The sequence below is a fragment of the Octopus bimaculoides genome, chromosome 12 (assembly GCF_001194135.2).
Source record: "Octopus bimaculoides isolate UCB-OBI-ISO-001 chromosome 12, ASM119413v2, whole genome shotgun sequence".
In the NCBI taxonomy this organism is placed as follows: Eukaryota; Metazoa; Mollusca; class Cephalopoda; order Octopoda; family Octopodidae; genus Octopus; species Octopus bimaculoides.
Window position 1 is genome coordinate 61,228,997 of NC_068992.1, and position 23,732 is coordinate 61,252,728.

The 23,732-nt window shown below is 33.2% G+C and overlaps 1 protein-coding gene across 11 annotated transcripts in view; it reads left to right on the plus strand.

The window, feature by feature from the left end:
- Positions 1 to 23,732, plus strand: part of LOC128246976 (FERM domain-containing protein 5-like) — a 276,439-nt gene that overhangs the window by 198,250 nt on the left and 54,457 nt on the right. For 8 of the 11 annotated variants that reach the window (XR_001409851.2, XM_014920490.2, XM_014920484.2 and 5 more), the window contains 5 exons: positions 3,048 to 3,086; positions 15,815 to 15,903; positions 17,060 to 17,137; positions 18,681 to 18,749; positions 23,324 to 23,415. Coding sequence is in view for 10 of the 11 variants with exons in the window: in XM_014920490.2 (XP_014775976.1) it covers positions 3,048 to 3,086; positions 15,815 to 15,903; positions 17,060 to 17,137; positions 18,681 to 18,749; positions 23,324 to 23,415 (367 nt within the window). In the remaining variant the exon portion in view is untranslated. The remainder of the gene's footprint in view (positions 1 to 3,047; positions 3,087 to 15,814; positions 15,904 to 17,059; positions 17,138 to 18,680; positions 18,750 to 23,323; positions 23,416 to 23,732) is intronic. The other 3 variants (XM_014920488.2, XM_014920492.2, XM_014920493.2) reach the window with 1 other exon arrangement.

Consider the following 23,732-nt stretch of genomic DNA (forward strand, 5'->3'; position numbering starts at 1 on the left):
AATATAACAAAAGACTGTTACTCGGAGTTTCCCGTTCATCGGACAGTTTTGTTAGATGTCCGATGAACGGGAACGTGAAACTCTGAGTAACAGTCTTTTGTTATACTTCTGCTGCTTTTAAATAAAGTATATATATATATATATATATATATATATATATATAAATAAAGGTGCTGCTCAGCTTAATGATACAGAGTACTCAGCCTGTATCTGAGAAGTATAGGGTTTGATTCTCTGTAGCCATGTGCTGGCATCTTTTTAATGGTGGTGCCCCAACATGGCCAAAGCTCTCGAGCTGAAACTAGCAAAGAAAAAATATATAAAACAGTGGATGTTAAAATTATGATGAGTATATATATCAACACACACACACATGCATATATACATATATATATCAAATTATCCAGTGTATATGATTTGCAGGCTTGAGATAAAAACTAGTATATGTTATACTTAGCAACAATTGACTTCTGTAAGATACCCCACTCCATTTCTGCTCTTTACGAATAAAGATTGAATATATGATCCCTCCTTTCCTCACCACTGTAGAATTTAGGTTATTTGCATAGAAAACGAGACCTTTGTTTTATGTGTTACATGTTACACAAGTGCATGCAATCAAATCTTATTCAAAAGACGTGTGAATGTAGAAATACATGACCTGAAGATGCCTTGAGAGTACACTGATTTTGAAACTTAGTGTAGACAAAATCACACAAACACATATGTTAGTTGAGGTTAATTGTTGATATAGTCTAATGAAATGCTCACTAATCAACTGTCACTTTCACTGAATATATTTCACTATCAGATATTTGGATTGCACTGTTTTTAGTTTAGTTTAAATGTTGCAAGTTTTATTCACATATGCACATACATACACACATGTGTACACAAAACTAATCAAATGGTTAACAACATTTACATATATTTCTCATTCATTTATGTATATTTTTTATGGAGTGAAATTACACTAAAATTTTCAGTTAGCTTTTTTTGTTTTTTTTTTTAAAGTTTCAATAAGAATGTTTTTAGCTTTAATTTGATAGTAGGTTTTCTTTTCTTTTTTTTTTTTCAAATCTTTCTCTTAGAACATTTCCAAAGTTCATTACATTTCAAAATTATATTTTGTTTGTAATTCTTTATTCTTTTACTAATGAGCAAACATTTCTTTCCAGTTATACTACATCTGACTATAAACTCCTGCAAAAATGCCATCAATTTTATCATTTTTCATCTTTCATCCTTCCAGGGTTGATAAAATAAGTACTTGTCAATGACTGATGTTGTTTTTGACTGTTTTTCTCCCCTCAAAATATGGGGCCTTTACACTATCATTAGAAATTATTATTAAAGCCTCACACAAATTGTAAATGCTCCCTAAAATGTTCCCTTTATCTAATGTCTTATGGCACATAAAAGAAATATTAATAATAATAATAATGATTAATAATAGTAATAATAATAGATATTATTATTATTGAGTTAGAGCAGCACATGCCATCAAAATGAGACTAGGGGTACAAATATATGAAGCCCAATATACCCATCATGACTACCTGCCTGATAAGGATACACCAGGCATATACATCACAACCATATGTGTGTGACCTGGTGATCCCATATTGAGATAAACAGCACATGATCTTGCAGGTGGAGCCCAGTTAGAATTTTCTTCAGGCTGAGCAGCCCATCTTGCTCAAAAAGTTTCTGAATAAGGGTTGTTTAAGGTTGATGAACAAAACACCAGTGTTTCTGGGGGTGAATTATTCAAACCCCAAACAATCCCATTCAACACATGGCTTGGAGTGATGACCTAGCAGAATCTTTGCATGTCAGACAAAATGCTACGAAGCATTTCATCTCTCTTACATTCCAAGTTCTGATTCTGCTGAGGTTGACTTTGCCTGTCATCCTTTCAGGCTTGGTAAAATAAGTACTATTTGAGCATTGGGGTTGATGCGATTGATCTACGCACTCCCTCAAAATATCAGGTCTTGTGCCCATAGTAGAAAGAATTATTATTATTATTAAAAAAAAGTGTCAAGCTGGCAGAATCGTTAGCATACTGGACAAAATGCTTAGTAGCATTCTACCTGTGGTTACATTCTGAGTTCAAAATCCACTAAGGTTGACAGTTTGAATGGAACTGGTAAGCCAGAGAGCTGTACCGGGCTCCAATCTGATTTGGCTTGGTTTCTACAGTTGGATGCCCTTTCTAATACCAATCACTCCAATAGTGTAGTGGGTGCCTTTTATGTGTCCCCAGTACTGTCTACAACTACAATTTCACTTGGCCTGATTAGCCTTCTCAAGCATAGCAAACTACCAAAGGTCTTGATCATTTGTCATTGCCTCCGTGAGACCCAACAGCCGAAGATAATGCTTCACCACCTCATCCCATCACTTCCTGGGTCTACCTCTTCCACAGGTTCTTACCACAGTTAAGGATCGGCACTTCTAAACTTATATATGTGTGTGTGTGTGTAAATTGAGGATATACTCATTAAAATGATTATATCAGTGGCCAACGTATAATAAGCACCATGTTGGTAAAATTAATATTTAAGTATATAATTATATATATAATTATAATTAAGTGTGCTAGAGGAACAATGCCAATATGCTAGAAGTAGATGCCAAATGTCTAAAAGCCACTCTAAATTTTGTTCTCTTTTTTGCAAAAAGGACAAAATTTAGAGTGGTTCATAGACATTTGACATCTATGTCTAGCATATTGGCCTTGTCCCTCCAACGCCCTTAATTATAATCATATATTTATAATCATATACTTATATATATATATATATATATATATAATTTATTTTATACATACAAAAATACATATGTAAGTGTATGTATGTATTGTTATGGTCCCAAAATAGTCAAAACGACAACATCCAGTATTTAGATTTTTCTGATTAAAGAAAACACAAAAAGAAATAAAAAAAAAAAAGACAAATTCCTCTTGTTTTTTTATAATAAAAAAAAAAAAAAGTGACAAATGTTCTTGTTTTATTAAACCTAGAATTACCTTTCTGTTGTAGATGACTGGCAGCAAATATTTGTGCACTGGCACAGACATGGTAAAATCAGGATTTCTTTCATTGGTTCTGGTTATTGGGAAATTAAAAAAAAAATATTTTTGATAAAAATTTCTTTTAATACCACTTTTCTGTGTGGCTATGCAACTTAGCGAGTCAGTAGCTGTCATGACACCAGGAGCCAATATTTGTACCATTAGCCAGTTTCTGAAATTTCTTTCAGAATCTGCTGGTTTTATTATTTGTTGATAAGAATTAACTGCTTTTTACTTTTTTTTTCTTTGTCTTTGCTTTGAAGTTTTCTTCATTAGCTTTTCTCTTTCTCTTATTTATTTAATATTTTCATCTATTTCTTTTGCAAGCTTCATCTTTATTTTATCATTTAAACTGCATATAATTGTATTTTTAAAAATCATCATCATTATTATTTACGTTAAGATTTGATTGGTATTTTTATTTAGTTAAGTGGTTTTATTTATTTTATTACTATTTGGCATTATTTTTTTTTTTTTCATGTTTAAGAATCAACTCTTTTTTTTTTTCTACCTAACATTAATTGAATTTCTTGTCTTTGAATCCAAATCCATCTTTAAACCTTTATTCAACAAATATTAAATGATGTAAACTGATAAAATTTAGCTTGAAGAGATTATCTACATTAAAAGATATTTTTTACTGTGAATTAGAACCAACAATTATAAATAAATTTTTATTTTGGGTGGGTCATTCTGCTAATAACCACACACACATTGACTAATCTTATTATAATAAATAATCAATCAATCAGGCATGGCTTCATGGTAAGAAGCTTTCCAACCACATGGTTTCGGGTTCAGTCCCACTGTGTGGCACCTTGGGTAGGTGTCTTCTATAGCCTCTGGCAGACCAAACCCTTCTGAGTGGATTTGGTAGAGGGAAACTGAAAGAAGCCTTTATATATCTGTGTGTGTCTGTGTTTGTCCGCACCACCACTTGACAACCAGTGTTGGTGTATGTGTCCCTGTAACGTAGCAGTTTGGCAAAAGAGACCAATAGAATAAGTACCAGACTTAAAAAAAAAGTACTGGGGTTGATTCATTTGACTAAAAATTCAAGGTGGTGCCCCAGCATGGCCACACTCTAATGACTGAAACAAGTAAAAGGAAAAAAGAAATTAATCACTCAATTTGTGAAAGGATGTTTATATATAACTGTTGCCTTTTCATTTGTTTCTAAATAAAATTAGCTGAACATTTTAATTCACAAATTGTAAATTTAGAAATTTAATTGAATATAAGATCCTGTTAGCATATCGGCAATGTAGTAAAGCAGGAGACAGCAGTTCAGTTCCCACATTGTGCTAGTCATTTTCTTTTTCTCTTCTTTGTTCTTTTTTTCTTATTTATTAACACACTTTTTCATTAAATATATATCTGTTTCTGATTTTGGTCACATTAATCTTGGCTAATTAAGAAACTTAATTTTCTAAAATCATCTTTTTTTTTTTATGACAGCTTAAGTCACCAATTATGATCCTCATTAGCCAGTGAGGATGCATCAGTGTTAGGAGTAAACTGCAATCTGTGGGACTTTCTGAATGGCATACCTGATGAATCGTTAAAATGACCATTAGTCATATATTATGTACAATGAACTGTATTTCAAAAGTTCCATTGTACAGATATATGTGTATTCTATAAATCAGAAGGTTTTGATTGCTTGAATGAAGTTATTTTTTCTCCTTAAATCAATTAATGCAGACCAAGCTAAATTAAAACAACAAGAAATTGTGAAGTTATGAATAAACAGAAGAATTATAATAATCTTCCTCTAAAGGACATTTTTATTATTACAATTGTTATTATTATTCAGGCAGCATGTTAGCAGTCGTTAGCATACCAGGTGAAATACTTAGTGGTATTCCATCTGTTTTTACGCTCAGAGATTAAATTCTGCCATGGTGAACTTTGCCTTTCATCCTCTTGAGGTCGATAAATTAAGTACCAGTGAAACCCTGGGGTCGCTGTAATCGACTCGTCCCCCGCCTCCAAAATTTCAGGCCTTGTACCTATAGTAATAAGGATTATTATTATTATTATGAAGGCAGAATCGTTAGCATATTGGACAAAATGTTTAGTGGCATTTCGTCTGTCTTTTTTGGTCTGAGTTCAAATGCCACCGAGGTCAACTTTGCCTTTCACCCTTCTAGGCTTGATAAAATAAGTACCATTTGAGTACTGGGGTTGGTGTAATCGACTTATCCCTACTCGAAGTTGCTGGCCTTGTGCGAAAATTTGAAATCATCATTGTTATTATTAAACTGACAGAATCGTTAGTACCTGGAGAAAAATGCAGTGTGGCATTTCATCCACTTTTATGTTCTGGGTTCCAATTCTGCTGAAGCCAACTTTGTCTTCCATCTTTTGGGGTCAGAAAAAATAAGTACTGAACACTAGGGTTGATGTGATCAACTTAATTTTCCCCTAAAATTACTGGTCTTGTACCTATAGCAGAAAGGATTCTTATTAGCATTACCTTTAATCCCTTCCAATAAATTTTAGTATTATAGTTGAAGTTTAATAAAGACTTATTAAAAATCACATTCTTCATGATGTAATCTAAGATACCCATATTTGCTAAAATAGTCTTTGAATAACTCTGCTTGAAAATATAAATGGGATGGTCACGGCTGGCTGAATCACACATAATAACTACTTGGATTTGATTTCTTTATGGATAAACAACTTAGGTTGTGGACAAAAATATGGGGTTATCTCCCTTAGATTATGTACTGTTTTATTTATACAGTTACAGTGACCTGCTCTTCTATTCACTTTCACTGTTTATGCTCCTGTGAAAGATATACATGCTAGAACATTGCATTTTCTCTTCTTCTTCTTTTGTGTTTGTTGATCTAAGATATTAACACCATTAATAAACGAAAATGGGATGCACTTTTTATTTATTTATTTATTATTCAATAGGTTATATTTTCACAATGGCTACAGGCTACAATATTGGTGTCTGGTTTGCTGAGGGCAGCTGCTTTAGCAGTACTTAGCTACTTCCTTGTTATTCATTTTGGCAGCTAATATATATTTTGCTACTAAACTTACTTTTTGCTTCAATAGAATTCATCACAAGCACTCCAGCAATAAATATTCATTCTATCTTTATTATTATTATTCTGTCTATGATAATTATTGCAATCTTTTTCCTGTCTTTTTTATCTATTTTTTTTTTTCAATTATTGAAATGTATCTTGCATGATGAAAATCTACTTTTTTTAAAGTAATAATAATAATAATAATAAATGTAATAATAATAATTAATATTATTATTATTTTTATTTTTATCATTATTTATTAATATTACCATTATATTAACAACTATTCTTAGTTGTTCTTTGTTCATTTCATTAAAAATATATATTTTAATCTTATTTTTTTTTTTAAATTATCAAAATTTGAAGTAGTTTATTGTTTTAGATTTTTTAAGCATCTGCTGTATAGTGTACTTTGCAAATTCACATTTGAAAATGTTTATTTTTTTAATATATGTATGTACATGTGAGTATATTTATGCACACACACACACACAAATATGCACACGCACGCACACACGCACGCACACAATCAATATACTCTTACATATACATAAATGCCTGTTCTGTTCTGTAGATAGCCATGAGTTTTTTTGGAACTAACAATTAATTGGTTGATTTAATATGTAAACATGAAAATAAGACAATTTTGTACTTGTATCAATGTATGTATGTCTATGTATGTGTGTGTGTATATATATATATATATATATATATATATATATATTGTGTATATGTAATGTGTGTGTACATATATACATACACACGCACACACTGTATATAAATAATGTATGTATAATGTATACATGTGAGTGTGTGTATGTATAACATTAGTTATGCATATGTATGTATTTCTCTATATATATTACGCATATATAGTGCACAATTTAGAAGATGATTGCATATCAGCAGAAAATACACAAACGAATTTTGATTGGTCTTCCTTCCACTGCTTTTTTTGGCCAAGCTCTGATCACAAGCTAATGGTATTCTTTAGTCAGCTGGATGGCCATACCATACGAATCTTTGCTTAATCATGCTTCAATTGATCTTTACCAATATTTCTTCAGCAACTTATGTATCTTAGTATTATAGTTTCTTAATTTCACATCTCTTCAAAATGGTCTTGCCTTTTAGTTAGTACATTTTTTCTATCTCTTTTTCTGGCTTTCTACTTGAAAGAAATTTTTAAAAATTGTTCTTTCAGTTTTATATGCATACATGCATGCAATTAAACACCCATATACAGTTACATAATATATATATATATATATATATATATATATATATATATATATATATATATATATACACACACACACACACTCAAACACATACAGCAATTGTTTAATGACTAGGTTAGAAGTCCTCAAACATTCCTTAATCTAAACTATGTGGAGAAACAGGGAGGATACAACCAGAAAGGATATATCAACTACATACATGCACACACATACACATGTATGTCCACTTTTTGGTGGAAGATTATATTTATTATTATATACATTCTTTTATTTTGAACTTAAAGATAATGGAAAGTGAAATAACCATATTCTATCATTATAATTGTGTGTACACACACACACACACACACACACACACACACACAAACACACACACTTGACTGAGCTCCACAACTACCTTGACTTAATATATCTAGGTTTCATGGTGTATGTGTAGAGAGAGAGAAAGAAAAAGAAAGCTAAACATAATTATTATCTTCATTATTAGAGTGGCGAGCTGGCAGAATTGTTAGCACACCAGGCAAAATGCTTAACGGCATTTTGTCCATCTTTATGTTTTGAGTTCAAACGCTGCTGAGGTTGACTTTGCCTTTCATCCTTTAGGGGTTGATAAAATAAGCACCAGTTGAAAACTGGGGTCGATATAATCAACTTAGCCCCACTCCGAAATTGCTGGCCTTGTGCCAAAATTTGAAACCAGTATTATTTTTATTTATAATTTTAGATCCCAAAACAAGAAAGTGCAGTCAATGTCATTTGGAATTGGAATTAAAGCACTAAATCATTGTTTCTGATTTCTCAAGTCATTACTGAAAGTGTGTGTGTGTGTACACACATATCATATAGAGGTGTTTACCATATGGAATATAGTGGCTTAAAAGATGTTTCAAGCAGTCAAATTGACACCTATAATGCAAAGCAAAAATTGTTAGCATTAATGATGTGATGATGTTTGTCAAGAATTGCAAGAAAGAAAACTCTAAATTTGAAACTGATCAAAACTTGCTTAAGAATATGCAGTGAATAGTGAACCAGATCTATTCTAAGTCAGGCTTGTTTCAGTTTTATTAGACCTCATCTGTGAATCATGGTCTTCTATTTATTTACCAAACCTTAGAAAACCCTCACATTGTTGTTCCAGTGAGGAGAGTGGAGCTAAAGACAATGATGGAATTAAGCCCTTTGTTGCCATATTTCTGTTTGAAATGCACTACTTTTGTTTCAATTAACTTTGAAAATAATGAATTTAGTAAAAGAACTTTGACATTACTAAACTGGTACTTAGAACATCAAGAAACAAAATATTGATGGTTTTAATTTATCTTACTTTAAAAGAGGAAGTTTGAATCATAGAACCAAATGCAGTTTCAGGTGGGTTGGTATGTCAAAAGGTTTAGAAGATACTGCGATCTAAAGACAATTGTCTTCATTTGCTTTTACTATGAAACTGATGAAACTATAGGTTGATGTTTCAGTTACAAATTATTTTCCTTTTTGTTTCACAGCTTCATTTATAAAGCAATTCTTTATCTTCTTAAAGACATCCATATCTTTTATTTGATTTATATAAAATCTATTGAGGGAAAATAGCTGATAGGATTAGATATTTGTTTTGGCAACTTAAGTGCAATTGTGTTCTTACTCCATTACAGGCTCATTTCACTTTATCACTCTGTTGTAAGATATTTAACTCTACTCTCTCCAGTTTTTTTTTTTTTCTTAATTGTGACAGAAATAGTAATTCAGTTTTCTGAAATGAGTTATTTAGATTAGCATTTTATCTATTAGCATATATGCCTCATCTATGGTTAACACTGCAGAAGCAAATGCCAAAACCTCCAGGCTAATGGGCCATTGTACTTTATAAAAGGGTTAACTTACTAAAGTTGATTTAACAAAATCAAGCTTATAGAAATATGTCAACTGCAGTGATAGGGGTAGTAGTAGTAGTAGTAGTAGAGTTAATCGAGAGATTTTTGCCAATAGATCAACAATAGCCTTGAGAAGATTAAAGTCTAAGTGCCTTAACATTTATTTAACTAATTCAAATATTTGATTCTTCCATTCACATTTTACAAATTTAGGTAGTCATAACTTTTATATAACAAACAAAAACGATAACTACCTTGTTTATTAGGTTGTTGGTTTTTGTCATAATGCAAGTATTATTTGACTTACTTTATTAAATAACTTTTTATTTAACTTTTTCACTTCTTGTATGTAATTTCCTCAATCCTCTTGCAATACAAAGCTCCAATATATCTTTCTTTTTCCCCCATATTTATTCACTAGTGTTTACCAGGTATTATGGTATTATAGAGTTTATTCCAGTTGGATATGACTAAGCCAGGGAAACCTGTCACTCCACCTGGATAAGAATGTAGGTCTCTTGTATGCTTTAATTGCAGGATGATTTTAGCTCACTATTGGAAGCAAGCAAATTCATATGTTAGTTATATTGTGCTTCTGTTAATAACTGCAGAAAGCATGACTAAATGGTTCCATGGTATCTGTTTACAGCTAGGTATAACGAGCCTCTCAGAGTCTCAGTATTACAATTTTGGGACATAGTAAATAAGCAGAATTTGATATCAAAAGATGATAATGATGATGCTTATTATTATATTATATATCATGATAATGGGTTTCAGGAAAATGAAAATTTATAAACTCTCTTGCATTTATTTCTTTTTGTGTGATTTTGTAAATTTTTTAATAAAATCACAACTTTATAGCATTTTCTTATATTATAGAAATCACGAGTCAAATTCTATAATACTGTTTTTTTTTTATTGGTTCATGGATGAAAAAGATCTTCATCAAGAATAGTTTGTCTGCAGTTATAAAAGTTGTTTGTTATTATTTAAACAAAGTGTCATGTGACTACCACCATAAAGTTGACAGACACCTTTATGACTTCTATTACTAAACTGATGTTTACTTCAGCTGTTCTTCATTAATTCTGTTCTGTATGGAATCAAATAGTACATTGGTCCCTTTTGAATATTAACTTCTCTGAAAGAGAATATTCTCTGTAGAAAATATTAAATCCCAGCCTTACACTAATGTAAAAACCAAAAATTATCTGTGTATGTATTAATTTTTCTTTGAAATATTTTTGTATATATCTTCACAATGTTTTTGGCATGTTTGAATGGTTCTAGCAAATTGAAATATTAGCATGAACTTTTATGTAAGCAGATTTTTCAGCTGGATGCCAACATAATATATTACTTCCAAATTGCTCACCTATTGTTACTGAGGTTATGATTCTTTTCAGCAAGGTCAGTCATGTCAAATAAATTACTATATCTTGAACAAAGGACACGATGTGCAATTAACAATTTCAATCTGTGGTCCAAATCACCACACTCATATCATTACTGAGCATACAGTAATTGTTTACTCACTGAAGCTGCTGCCAGTGGAGCCTAGGCTATCAATGACTTCTCTCCAAATGAGCTGTCTTTTCTGTGTCTTTTCTGCTAGATCTCTACTTTTTCTTGCAGTTTGTTTCAGACTTTGTTGTACCATGTCATATGTTTCCATTGGGTGGGGGAAGCCTTCCTCTCTCAGGTTTTCTTGGTTTTGAATTGTCATCAATGCTTTTGTATCTTTACCTTTCACTAGCTGGAAAGAGGTGATCCATATTAGCCTGGCCTGTGTCTTTTGACCTGTCCAGCCTGGGATTCTTACCAGGAACTTGCACTCTGCTGGCATAAATCTCCGGGTCATTGAGACACACAAGCCACAACACCACTAGGACTGGACCTTGTGGTGAACACATTGATGGAAATGGGTGTTAGGAAATAAGAGTACATGAAAGTCTGAAAGGTTTGGGTTAGGAATGTAGGACTAGACACTATAAACCCATCACCCCCACCCTCTGTAAGCTGAAAAGTCAGAGAAACACTGTACGTCTGTGAACTTCTCATTTCTATCATTGCAGTAATGTAATTTAATTTGTGAAGCAGCATTGTGTTATATACAGCAAACTTAGTGTGATATTCTAGAATTATTGAATTAACTATATATTTCAGTTAAAATGTGTATTGTCTTCTGATGTAACTATAAGCAATTAATATTGTTATTGTTAATTGGTAGAGCAAAAGAAATGATTGTCTTGAATTAAATGTAGAACAAATAAAGAAGTGTTGACATTCATAATGAGGCCAGCACGATAATTTTAATTAATTAATTTTAATTGAGTAAAGACTATAACTTGACTTTATCCTGACAATAACTAATTGATCAAGATTATAACTTCAAGATGTGTAACTTCAATAAAGATTGTAACTAGTTAATTAAGACTGACATTTATTAAAACTATAATTTTAATCAAGACTATAGCTAATTGATCAAGGCTATAAGTAATATTAATTGATCAAGACTATAACTGTAACTAATCAAGACTATAACTAATTAATTAATACCATAATGTTAATTGATTAACCTACAACATTAATCAGTACTGTGACTTGAATTAATTAAAACTACACGATTAAGACTATACTCCAAGCAAAGAGATGTAAACTTTGTTGTACAATATATTAAAGTTTTGTTTCTTTATAATCCTAAGACCAAATTCTATTGTAGTTGATTTTTTTTTTCCTTTCACTTGTTTGGAATCATTAAAATAAATGACAATGTGTTGTGCCAATAGAAATTTTTTTTATCATAATTATTTCTTTTCCAGCTGAATAGATTTTTTTCCATGGGTTATGTTTTAAATCCTTGACTTCACTAATGTTTTGACAAATGTGTTGGCTATGAAATTGAACATTTAAAATTTACTATGCTTACAACATGGGCCATTGGCCATGTTATAAACCATGTTATATTTAGAATTTTTTTTCCTTTCTTTTTTCATTTTGTGAAATAAATATTCTAATGTTTAAGGAACAGTACACTACATGATATTCTGAAGCTGGTAAATGTCAAATCTTTTATCTACAAAACACAGTTGTCCACATAGTTCTGTTGGTAGAACATCATACTTTTCATTTGGGGGTCACAAGTTCATTTCCCTCTGCAGGTGTGACAATACTTACATGGCAGTGCACCAGCATGGTCACAGTCTTTGGGTCGGAACCCATAAAGGGAAAAGTAAAGCAAGTTAATTTAGGGTGACACTATTTGACTCAATTACAAAAGAAAAGTGTATGTTTATAGCCATTGTTTAATCTAAATCTAAAATGATCTAAACAACGAATAATCACCAGTGACTACAGTCTGCTTACTACAATTTGTAAGGTACTGCATTATTTTAATTAAAAACCTGATAGGTGCAGGAGTGGCTGTGTGGTAAGTAGCTTGCTTACCAACCACATGGTCCCGGGTTCAGTCCCACTGCGTGGCACCTTGGGCGAGTGTCTTCTACTATAGCCTCGGGCCGACCAAAGCCTTGTGAGTGGATTTGGTAGATGGAAACTGGAAGAAGCCCGTCGTATATGTATATATATATATATGTGTGTGTGTGTGTGTGTGTCGGTGTTTGTCCCCCCAACATCACTTGACAACCGATGCTGGTGTGTTTACGTCCCTGTAACTTAGCTGTTCGGCAAAAGAGACCAATAGAATAAGTACTAGGGTTACAAAGAATAAGCAAATCGACTATAAAGGCGGTGCTCCAGCATGATCACAGTCAAATGACTGAAACAAGTAAAAGAGTATAGTTAATACCCCAGTGTTTTATCAATTGCTGGTCTGGGTCTAGTAATCCACAACTTCATCTAGTAGCCATTATTGTAGTATCAATTAACACCCCTCCCCTCAAAACTACTGGCCTTGTGTTCAAACAAAAAGCAGTTATTAAACAGTAAATTGGTAGAATCCCTAGAGTGTTGGAATGAATGCTTAACAGACTCTTTATGTTCTGTGTTGAAGTCTCACTCACATTAACTTAGGCTTTCATGTTTTCAAGGTCATTGAAATAAAGTACTAGTCAAATGCTAGAATCAGTGGTATCAACTGACCCCCTTGTACCAAAATTTGAAGTTGGTGGTGAACTGACAGAATCATTAGCATTCTGGGCAAAATGCTTAGCAGTATTTCAGCTGTCTTTACATTCTGAGTTCAATTTCAGCTGGGGTTGACTTTGTCTTTCATCCTTTTGGGGTCAATGAAATAAGTACCAGTTAAACACTGGGGGTCGATGAAATCAACTAGTCCTCTCCCTCAAAATTTAAGGCTTTGTGCCTATAGTAGACAGGATTATTATTATTACACATGGGTAGTGGATTGGTAGCAATATTAAAGCAAAACATAAAATACCTTGTGGTTTATACTTTCTTCCTTTTTTGTTCTGAGTTCAAAACTGAATTTTTATGGGAAATAGGTGAAATCACTAAAAGTAATACCAGTCATGCACTGGAGTCAATGTAATCAACTAAACCCTTTCGAAGAAGCTCATATCTTTGTGGCTTATCTTTAAAAAAGGTACACCAATTTTTTTAGACAATAGCTATTATAAAATTTCTGAGTTTATTGCTGCTTTACATTTCTTTAATATAAGAAATTTCTGTTAAATTTAACAAAGTCTAATTGTAAAATTTTAAAAACTTACACAAACAATCATTTGATATGTTTATCTTTCTAAGCTTTCCATTGCTATTGAGAAGCTTTTATAAGGATTCTCTTAAGTTATCAGTGACATGTGATGTATACAGGCATACTTAATTTTTCTTTCTTTAGTTTCTACATAAGGTATTTGATGTTGGTATATATATATATATATATATATATATAATTTTTGAGAAAGCAGGTGTAAAATGACATTATAATATTACACACACATATATGTAACATATATATTGTGTATATTTTACATGTGTTTATTGTATTATATATACCATATATTATGATATTAATAATTATATTTGTTTTTTCTAAATTCTATTAAACACAAAGATAGTCTTCAATAGATATGACACTTTTAGATAAATAATTTCATTTCCTTCTTCAGTAGAATAGAAAAGAAAATTAAACATATCAGCTTGGAATGAGAGAAGTATTTGATTTTTCAGAGAGAGTTCTTCAATGGACAATGAAACAATACAAAGTATTCTCAATCAAACAGATCATTGTCTACTTCTCTCTGCACATCAATATGTCTATCCTTTTTGTGTGTTCCTTTTCACATTCACTTGATTCATGTTAGTGCAAGCAAGCACTATTTTCTTCAAATTCTTTTGTTTTTCTTCCTTCTTTGACAGTAAATTTACCATCTTTAGAGGCTTATACATCTAAGACAGAGAATGTATCCCACTTCTGCACAACCAAATATATAGAATTTAATGTCTCAGTATTTTCACTCCTAATCTTTCCTGAACTGTCTTTGTCCTTCCCCCTTCTACAACTGCTAAAATACTTGTAATATTCTGGTGTTTGAAACAAGCTAACATAAAATTTTGGTGGAAGGATTAAAATAGAAAGTTTGTATTAGAGAACCAGGAGCAGTCTCAGGCTGGTTGGCATCAAAGGCGATAAAGGTGAAAAAAAGTGTAATTTTCTGAAATGAATCCTACTTTATTTCTCCAATGAGCCATCACTCATGGGGTTTCCAGTATACTCTTGTGGTGCTTCTTGTGCTCAAAAGTCTGTGTTTGTATTAATGGAACCAGGGGCAGTCATGGGCAGGTTAGTATCAACAGCGTTAAAACTAAGTTATAGTCATAGGAGATAGCATACCTAAATGGTTGAGAAGTTTGCATTGCAGTCACATATTCCCAGGTTCAATCTCACTGTGTGGTGTCTTTGGCATGTGTCGTACTCAGGTCGACCCACCAAATCTTTTGACTGGAACTGAGTAGATAGAAATTCTTTGGAAAACCAGTTCAAATGATTAGTCTCCCTTCAATTAAAACTACTTTCACTTTGATATCATGAACATCATAGATTTTGAATTCTTTGCACCATTATAAGTTTTTAGCTTTAATTCCCAAAGTAAGGAATTTAATTTTTTTCTGTTTCTTGTTTCCCCTAGAGACGATACTTCTGACAAAGAACAGAAAATCTAATTTTCAAATTTTTACAAATTCCTGCCTACATTCGCATCTATTTATTAATTTTTTTTTCTCCCAGTTTAACTTTTTTTTCTTTTATTCCTCAGGGTGGTAAGTAAACATCTTTATTTTATACTAATTCTCCACTTTGTTGTTGGGGCTAGAAAAAAAATGCCATTTGTAATTTGAGGTATTTGTCAGCTAGTCCACATCTCTTAAAAACATTTTTCCATGCAATAGTTAGAAGAATTTTTGAAACTTTCAAATGTCATTTGGTAACAGAATGGAGGTTTTACTGCTGGTAGCAATTTAATTGCTAATACTTCCTATTGTTTTACATTCATACATACATACGTGTGTGTGTGTGTGTGTGTGTGTGTGTATGTATGTATGTATGTATGTATACATATATATATATATTATTTGTAACTATTTTTCCAGAAGCAACAACCTATTGGTTACAAGTGCCCAACAACCAGTGCCTGTAAGTACTTGTGGCGATGTGCTGTTGAACAACAGTTTTTCTTCACGTAAGTTATGTTCTCACATTCTATACTCAACACACTTTGCATGTCAACAGTTAAGTGGAATTTATATGTCTGTATGGCTACTACGAGGTTTATATATATATAAATATATATAAAATAATCTATATAAAGGGCATTAACTGTGTAGAAATGAGTAAAATGAACTTGTTTGTATATCTGCTATGTGAGTTCACATACACACACTGATGATCTATTGACACAGTGTATGTATGGTTAATGTACTGATATCTACAGGTTGTAGAGCTGCTGTGATGGTGTGTTTAATGCACTTGTCTAATAATCACTAGGATTTTATATCACTTGCCATAGAGCTGTGATAGTTGTGTGGTTAAAGTGTTATGTAATTGACCTTAAAGAACACAGCAGTTTTAATATTACCGCTGCTGCTTTTCTCACCATTGCTATACATCAGTGGTTCCCAAACGTTTTCAAGCTGCCACCACCTTGGAACCCAGGCTACATTCCATGCATCCCCACCCCCAACCACCACTACAATCATAGACCATTTTCTGCTGCAAATTCAAAACAATATTTTATAAATAAATCTTAATCTATTGAATCCATTATTTTGTTTGCTTTTACATCCATTGCCTCCTTTTGGCCACCTCATTATCACCCCCACTTTAATGCCCCCCACTAAATCTTTCCACTTCCCCCAGCGGGGCAGTACCGCCCATTTTGGGAACCACTGCTATAGATGGTTATGTAACTAAAATATTCGATTATTAACTATAAGAGTGTGGTAATTGCTGGATTACTGTGTGTATGCTTTAGTAATTTCATTATGAATTGTATCCTTTTTCTTTCATTCATAATAATAATTACTATAGTTGTTGTTTATGGTTTCTAGAAAGGATCACCCCTTTAGCATTTAAATCAGCCATATCAGACCTAAATACTATTTCACATTTTAACCATTCATTCATACCTACTCTACAATATCATTCTAAAATAAATTATCATATTCAAAATCTTGAACCTATAAAATAATGCTTAATTAATTCTAAACATTGTGAATAAATATTACACATGACAGGAATAATCTGAATGCTAAAGGGATAGAGATTTCTGTTATAATTCTCAGACATTATATCTGAAGAAGAAATCATTATTTATATTTTATTTTTATTTTTTTCAGACTGTCCAGTTCAACAAATGCTCCTAAAGTTCGGTCAGGAGGCAGTCTCTTAACTAGAGGTTCACGGTTTCGTTTCAGGTATTGTTGATAAGCTTTGTAGTTTGTTTGAACCAATTCATATTCCTTCTGAAATGCACTGCCTTTGAATTAAGTTTGAAAATAACCAAAGAATTTAGTAAAATAAGTTTGTCATTATTTAGCTCGGTTTGGAATGTAAATTTTGATGGAAAGTTTTATTTTAAACCATTTTAAAACAAGGCATGTGTATTGCAGAACCAGGTGAGTTGGTATCAAAAGGGTTATAATGTCCCATAACCTATTGAATAAATGGGTAGAAGGGAAACAGCTAAGCTGGTATTGTACTGGAACATCAGCTGAAATATATTGAGTTCAAATCAGTCACAAGTATCATGTTGTATATTTGAATATTAAACTGAATTTTATATTCCTTGGTATATTTAAGCCTTTAGATACCAACCTACCTGAGAAAATCCCTGGGTCTTTCTCACAAACTTGTTAAATTAAAATCTTCCATCAAATTTTCATATCAATTTGTATCAAACACCAGATTAATAATGACAGTTATTTTACCAAATACTTCATTATTTTCAAAATTAATTGAAACAAAGGCAGTACATCTCAACAGAAATATGATAACAAAATGGTTAACTCTCAGATATAATTAATACAAATCATCTTGAAATGCTTGCCTTTGACAGATTGGTACAATTTAAACTCACTCATCCACACTCTCATTCCATATCCTAAATCTATATTCTGCAGAAATAGACTTTGCTTTGTTCTTAATTGTTAGAAGAGCTTGTTTTAATATTTTTACAGTGTTCTGTAACAGTTGAAGAATTTACTTTCCTTCTTGGATTGATAAAATAATTTGATCAATTTAATTAACTATAAACCCTCTCTTAGAAATATGTTTCTTTGCACCAATTTAAGAAATTTTTGTCATTGTTATTGAAGATGAGATTGGATACTATTTTCACTGTTGTACTTCTCAGACACAACATTTTATTTCATCATCATCATTACCATCATTTAACATCTGTTTTCCATGCTGGTAGGGTTTGGACAGCAGTTTGACAGGAACCAACAAACCAAAGAGGCATGGTTTCTATGGCTGGATGCCTTTCTTAATGTCAACCACTTCACTGAATGTATTGGAAGCTTTCTACATGTCACTGACGCTCTTTATTTATATTCATTAATAATACTAAGGCAGTTAGCTGGCAAAATCATTAATATACCTGACAAAATGCTTAGTGACGTTTCATCTGTTTTCAGATTCTGAGTTCAGATTCCACTGCAGTCGATTTTGCCTTTTATTCTATTAGGGTCAATAAAATAAGTACCAGCCAGGCACTGGGATCGATGTAATCGACTCTCCCACAGCTATAAAATTTCAGGCCTTGTGCCCTATTGTAGAAAGGATTGTTTAATGCTGTTTATCATCTAAGATATGTAGTTGAAATAAGGATGTTTTAAATATTGACATGAGTTTGTGAAGTGTTTTTTGTATTTATTTTTTTATGGTACTAACAATTCTTTTATTGGCTACAAGGATTATGATACAAACAATAAAGCCCTTTTATGTTTTCTTTTACAGCGGGCGATGTCAGACGGAGGCTATTGCTGCCAGTGGTGGTATAAGTCGCCCGGAACCTGCTTTTACTCGGTAAGTTATAATCTGCTCTCATACTATAACATTTATCATCATCATCATTTAGTGTTCGTAAAGTAGTGAGGATATATAACAAGATCAATACTGATGTACACATCACATGTAATATTTCATTATAAAACTAGTGGAGTCGCTTGCATGTCTAAAAATATAATAATGAACTAATTGTATACTGTGCTCAGTTTTCATTAAAACTATGTAATATGTAAAACTGGGTAAATATGAAGAATCTTTCCAAACGACAAATTTTTAAATAAACAAAGTTTTTAAGATAAAATGGGTGTGTAGATTACGAAAAACGCAATAAAAACCAGAGCAAATTAACTGTTTCATAGATATTCGCATTTTTGTGAGGGTGACGGACGAAGGTAAAACGCGTGCTCACCACCTAACCCTAACCCCAAAACTAACCCTAACCCGTACGCACGCGTTTTACATTCGCTCTACATTCTACGGTAAAATAAACGTGTATATTACAAAAAAGTAACAAAAAATGGAACAAGCTTATCGTTTCAAATATATCTGCATTTTTAAGAGGGTCCCGGATACGTTTACTGTTCTCCGTAAAAAAGTGATGGAAACGTTCAGCATGATTTGGAATAGACTTAATGAACAGATACCTCACCATATACTGCTTGAGGTACTTACACCTCATCCCAGGTCTCCGAACAGTTTCCTTCACAAATTGTACTCGGAACCCTCCTAAAATGCGAATATCTCTGAAACGGTTTGTTTGCCCTGTTTTTTAATACGTTTTTCGTAATCTACGTCTATTTTACCCGAGGAAACTGCTTTTTCTTAATTTATCGTTGCGAAAGATTCTTCATATGTACCAAACAGTGTCTCAATTTGTGTTTGTACCAGCTTTACTGTGGAGTACAAAAATACATAGATTTTTAAATTACCAAGTATTTCGATGTGGCCGGGGAGAGCGGAAACTGCCGAAACGAATTTAATATTTTGTTACCTCCCATGGCATTGCTAACATCATAAGTTCTCTCCCTTGGCAATTGAGCTGATTTTAAAACCATATTACAAAATGTGTGAAGTTTATTCAATATGTAGCAAATGAGAATCTAAAGGTGACTAAATTGAAGCCAAACGTAATGCAATGTTGTATCCAAACTTCTGTAGCTATTTTTACGTATTTTTCATTTGAATATGCTATGTGATAAAAAAAAAAAAATTAGTTGATGCTACAAACACTTCTTATTCCTTGGAGAAAGAAGAAAAAGTGGCCATCTTACGATACTAGTCACACATCGGAATTTAGCCGGAAAACTCACTGGTTCAATCTTTATAACGGCAAACGTGTTTGGAGAGTGTTTATCTTAGGCGGAATAAATATCACAAGACATTTTTGTTCGATGCACCGCCTTATTAGTGACTTTCTTTTCTCTGTGTACATCTTTTATACACCCACACGCACAATATTAATCTTACGATGAAAGGGCATCAGAACGACTTAGATTTTTTCCCCTATACTTTTTCTTTTATTTTTGAGCGACATACTTGTTATCATTCAAACGATATCATACTTCATTCTTCTCAAACCATCAACGTCCAAGCATCACACGTTTAACCTGGATACCTCATGTCAAATTTGTACTAACATCATGAATAGGGACCTTGTAAATCTCCTCCAGTGCCACAGGATGTGGGGCATATTAATCTTGTCAATCTTGACTCTTTCAATGGCACAAAGAAACAATTCCTAGTCTTTTCATGAAGGCAGCATTGCACATCACCCTAATCCTTTCATGAACAGCATGTCACTAAAAACCTCAAGGTCATAAAGACCACATTGCAAAGACTGGTCTTCCTTTTTTTCCCAAGCCAGAAAATATTTTGTCTGTAAGGGACCATGCGATGCAAGGTGACAAGAATGGCTCTTGTGTACCACATCACACAGCCCTTACAATAAAAAGGATTGAATACTATAAATACACGCCAGATGGAAAAGGAGACACAACCACATAGGAATGATTAAGAGAACATTTATTGATATGTTATCATGTGTGTCTATGTGCATCATGTATACAGAATAATAGGCCATCATGCAAACAAAATGTATGTATGTGTGTGTGTGTGTGTGTAAGCATAGATGTATGTGCATGTGAAGAACATATAAGAATGGTAATGAAGAAGAGGCAGTGAAAGAGTCTATAGGCATCGAAGTGAGGAGTAAGTTCATAGACATAAGAAAGATGAGAATATTAGTTTGTAGTCAATAGTACACGATAGTTGAAATACTGTATCGAGAAGTCACAGCCATGATGTTGAGCCAGTTACAGTTACGTCGTATGTGAAGTTGTGACTGTGATGCAGCTGCATGGGACACTTGTACAGAAGTTCATGTAGGTTGTATATTCACTGTTGATCTCTAGTGAAATAAGTCGTGAATTGTTGGAACTTGGGTGAATTGCTTGCTGAGCTGTGTACATAGAGAAATGATGTTGATGATGTTAAGAAGGGCATGATGGTGGCGATGAAGGAGGAGGTTGCCGTAAGGCTGTTGGACGAAGTTGGTAAGTCTCAACGTGTAGTGGTGTTTGGCTGGTGTTGTTGCTGGAGCTTGCTGTACTTTGGTCAGTGGCTAGACCTTAAAAGGTCTAGAACCAAAGACCTCAGAACAAGGAAAAGCTGAGTTTTTATAGGGAGCTGTAGGTTCAAACAAGTTGGTAAACAGACTGTCCCATGTGATCTTATTTAGAGCTTCCAACTGGTTATACACAGTAAGTTGGCACAATCGAGTAAGAGACAAATTGTGCCCATACCAACCAATCAGAGTAGTAGACACAAGGGAATCCAAATAGCAGTCAAAGGCTTGCTGTTCCCTGCCACGTTCAAATGCACATATATATAATAAAGGGAAGAGAGGAATTACAACCAAGTCTATGCAACGTCTTTAAACTTCTCTCCACACGGCTCAAATGAGGCTCATAATAGAATACTGGTCCTGCTGCTACTGACACACACACACACACATATCTTACACCATGTCCATTCAACTGATATGATGTCACTTGCCAACAGGCTCCAAACTCTGGCTCACAGACACATTGCTTCTCTTCTCTTTGCATTTGGTCTCATGCCGCATTTACTCAGGTATTCTTGACTCACTCTGTCTCCTCCTCTCATCATCCATGTTGCGTTCAACCTCACTGAGGCCCTACTCTAATCATTATTCCCAGTCCTTCCTCCCCAGATCATCAAACATTAACTCCACTGGAATCTCTCTCTCTCTCTCTCTCTCTCTCTCTCTCTATCCACATGTTTTACATGTCATCAAACTGCAGCTGTTTAACCCTTTAACATTTAAACTGACCATATCTGACTCAAATATTCCACCCGTTTTATATTTGAGCTGACCACTCCTACACTACAATGTAGGCCCCAATAAACACTTCATCAAGATCTCAATGCTACAACATTAATTCATGATTAATTAATTCAAAGTAATATGAATAGATAAGCACTACATTTCAGTGTGTAATTTAAATGTTTAAGTGTTAAGAAGGACAATATGTGCCACTCAAGGCATCCATTTTTGTTTATATCACTCCCCACCTCCTATTTTGGTTTTAGCCTGTACAGGCCTATACATCAGCCCCCAAAGTACTATTTAAAAGTATCACTGACAGTGACCCTACCCCAACAATCCTAGCTATGCTACTGACTGTTATGTCATGTTGGGGAAAGTGTCATAGCTTTACCATGCTTACATCTGTTCTCTTTGTAATCTTGTCTTTTATATTTAAGAAGAACTCTGAATAAGAGGAAGATTATATTTAAAAGATGATGTCTCTCCTCCACCCACCTTTGGTGAATGTGACTTTAACTAGGAGGAGGAGATATTGAGCACCGTCTGATGCCATTAACTCCTCCTGGTCAAGGTTAGAAAAGCAGTAACTTCTATCAGAATGTAAACATTCATTTATTCCATATTCTTCTCAAGCTTATGGGAGAAAATTACTGAAAGATTAAAAATAACACTAAATATAATTATCTGAAGTAAACTATATAAGCCATGGCTATGTGGTGAGGAGTTTGCTTCCCAACCACATGGTTCTAGGTTCAGTTCTACTGCTTGACCCCTTGGGCAAGTGTCTTCTATGATAGCCCTAGGCTCACCAAAGCCTTGTGGGTGAATTTTGTAGATGGGACATGAAAGAAACCTGTCATATTCATCTATATGTAGATGTGTGCATGCATGTTTTTTCTCCCCAACAACCATTTGACAATTGGTGTTGATATTTATTTATTTATGTGTTTCAGCCAAGTGGCTGCGGTCATGATGTTTCTGAAACTTTGTGGCTTGATGAAAAGAGACTTGGTCTCTTGGTGGTTTGATGAATAAGTACTAGGCTTAAAAACCAACATAAGTACTGGGGTTGATTTGTTTGACTAAACTCTTGAAGGTAGTGCTCCAGCATTGCCACAGTCCAATGACTGAAACGAGTAAAAGATAAAAGATATGTTTGTTTTTGTCCTTGTTAAAAGCAACAATACTTTGCTTGCTAAAGAATCTCACAATGCTCTTTTTTTTTTCTCTCTCTGCTTTTCAGTTCCTCATCTCTACCAAACTTTAACCACAAGAGAGATTCTAAAGTACCTCTGCGTAATATGTCAATGACCCGAGACGCTGCTATTAAAGAAGGTAAGTAATTTAGCAAATATATATATATATATATATATATATATATATATATATGGGAAATATATCTCAGATCAAAATATTACTGCAATATTCACTAGATTAGAACATCTCTGACATGTGTGTCTCAAGTGAATGTGTTTATTGAAGGTGGTAGAGGATGGTTGAGAAAATCACTGAAGCATGTATATCTCATTTCTGATGTCACTGGAATGTGTGCATCTTATTTCTGATGTCACTGGAAGGTGTGCATCTTGTTTCTGATGTCACTGGAATGTGTGCATCTCGTTTCTGATGTCACTGGAATGTGTGCATCTCAT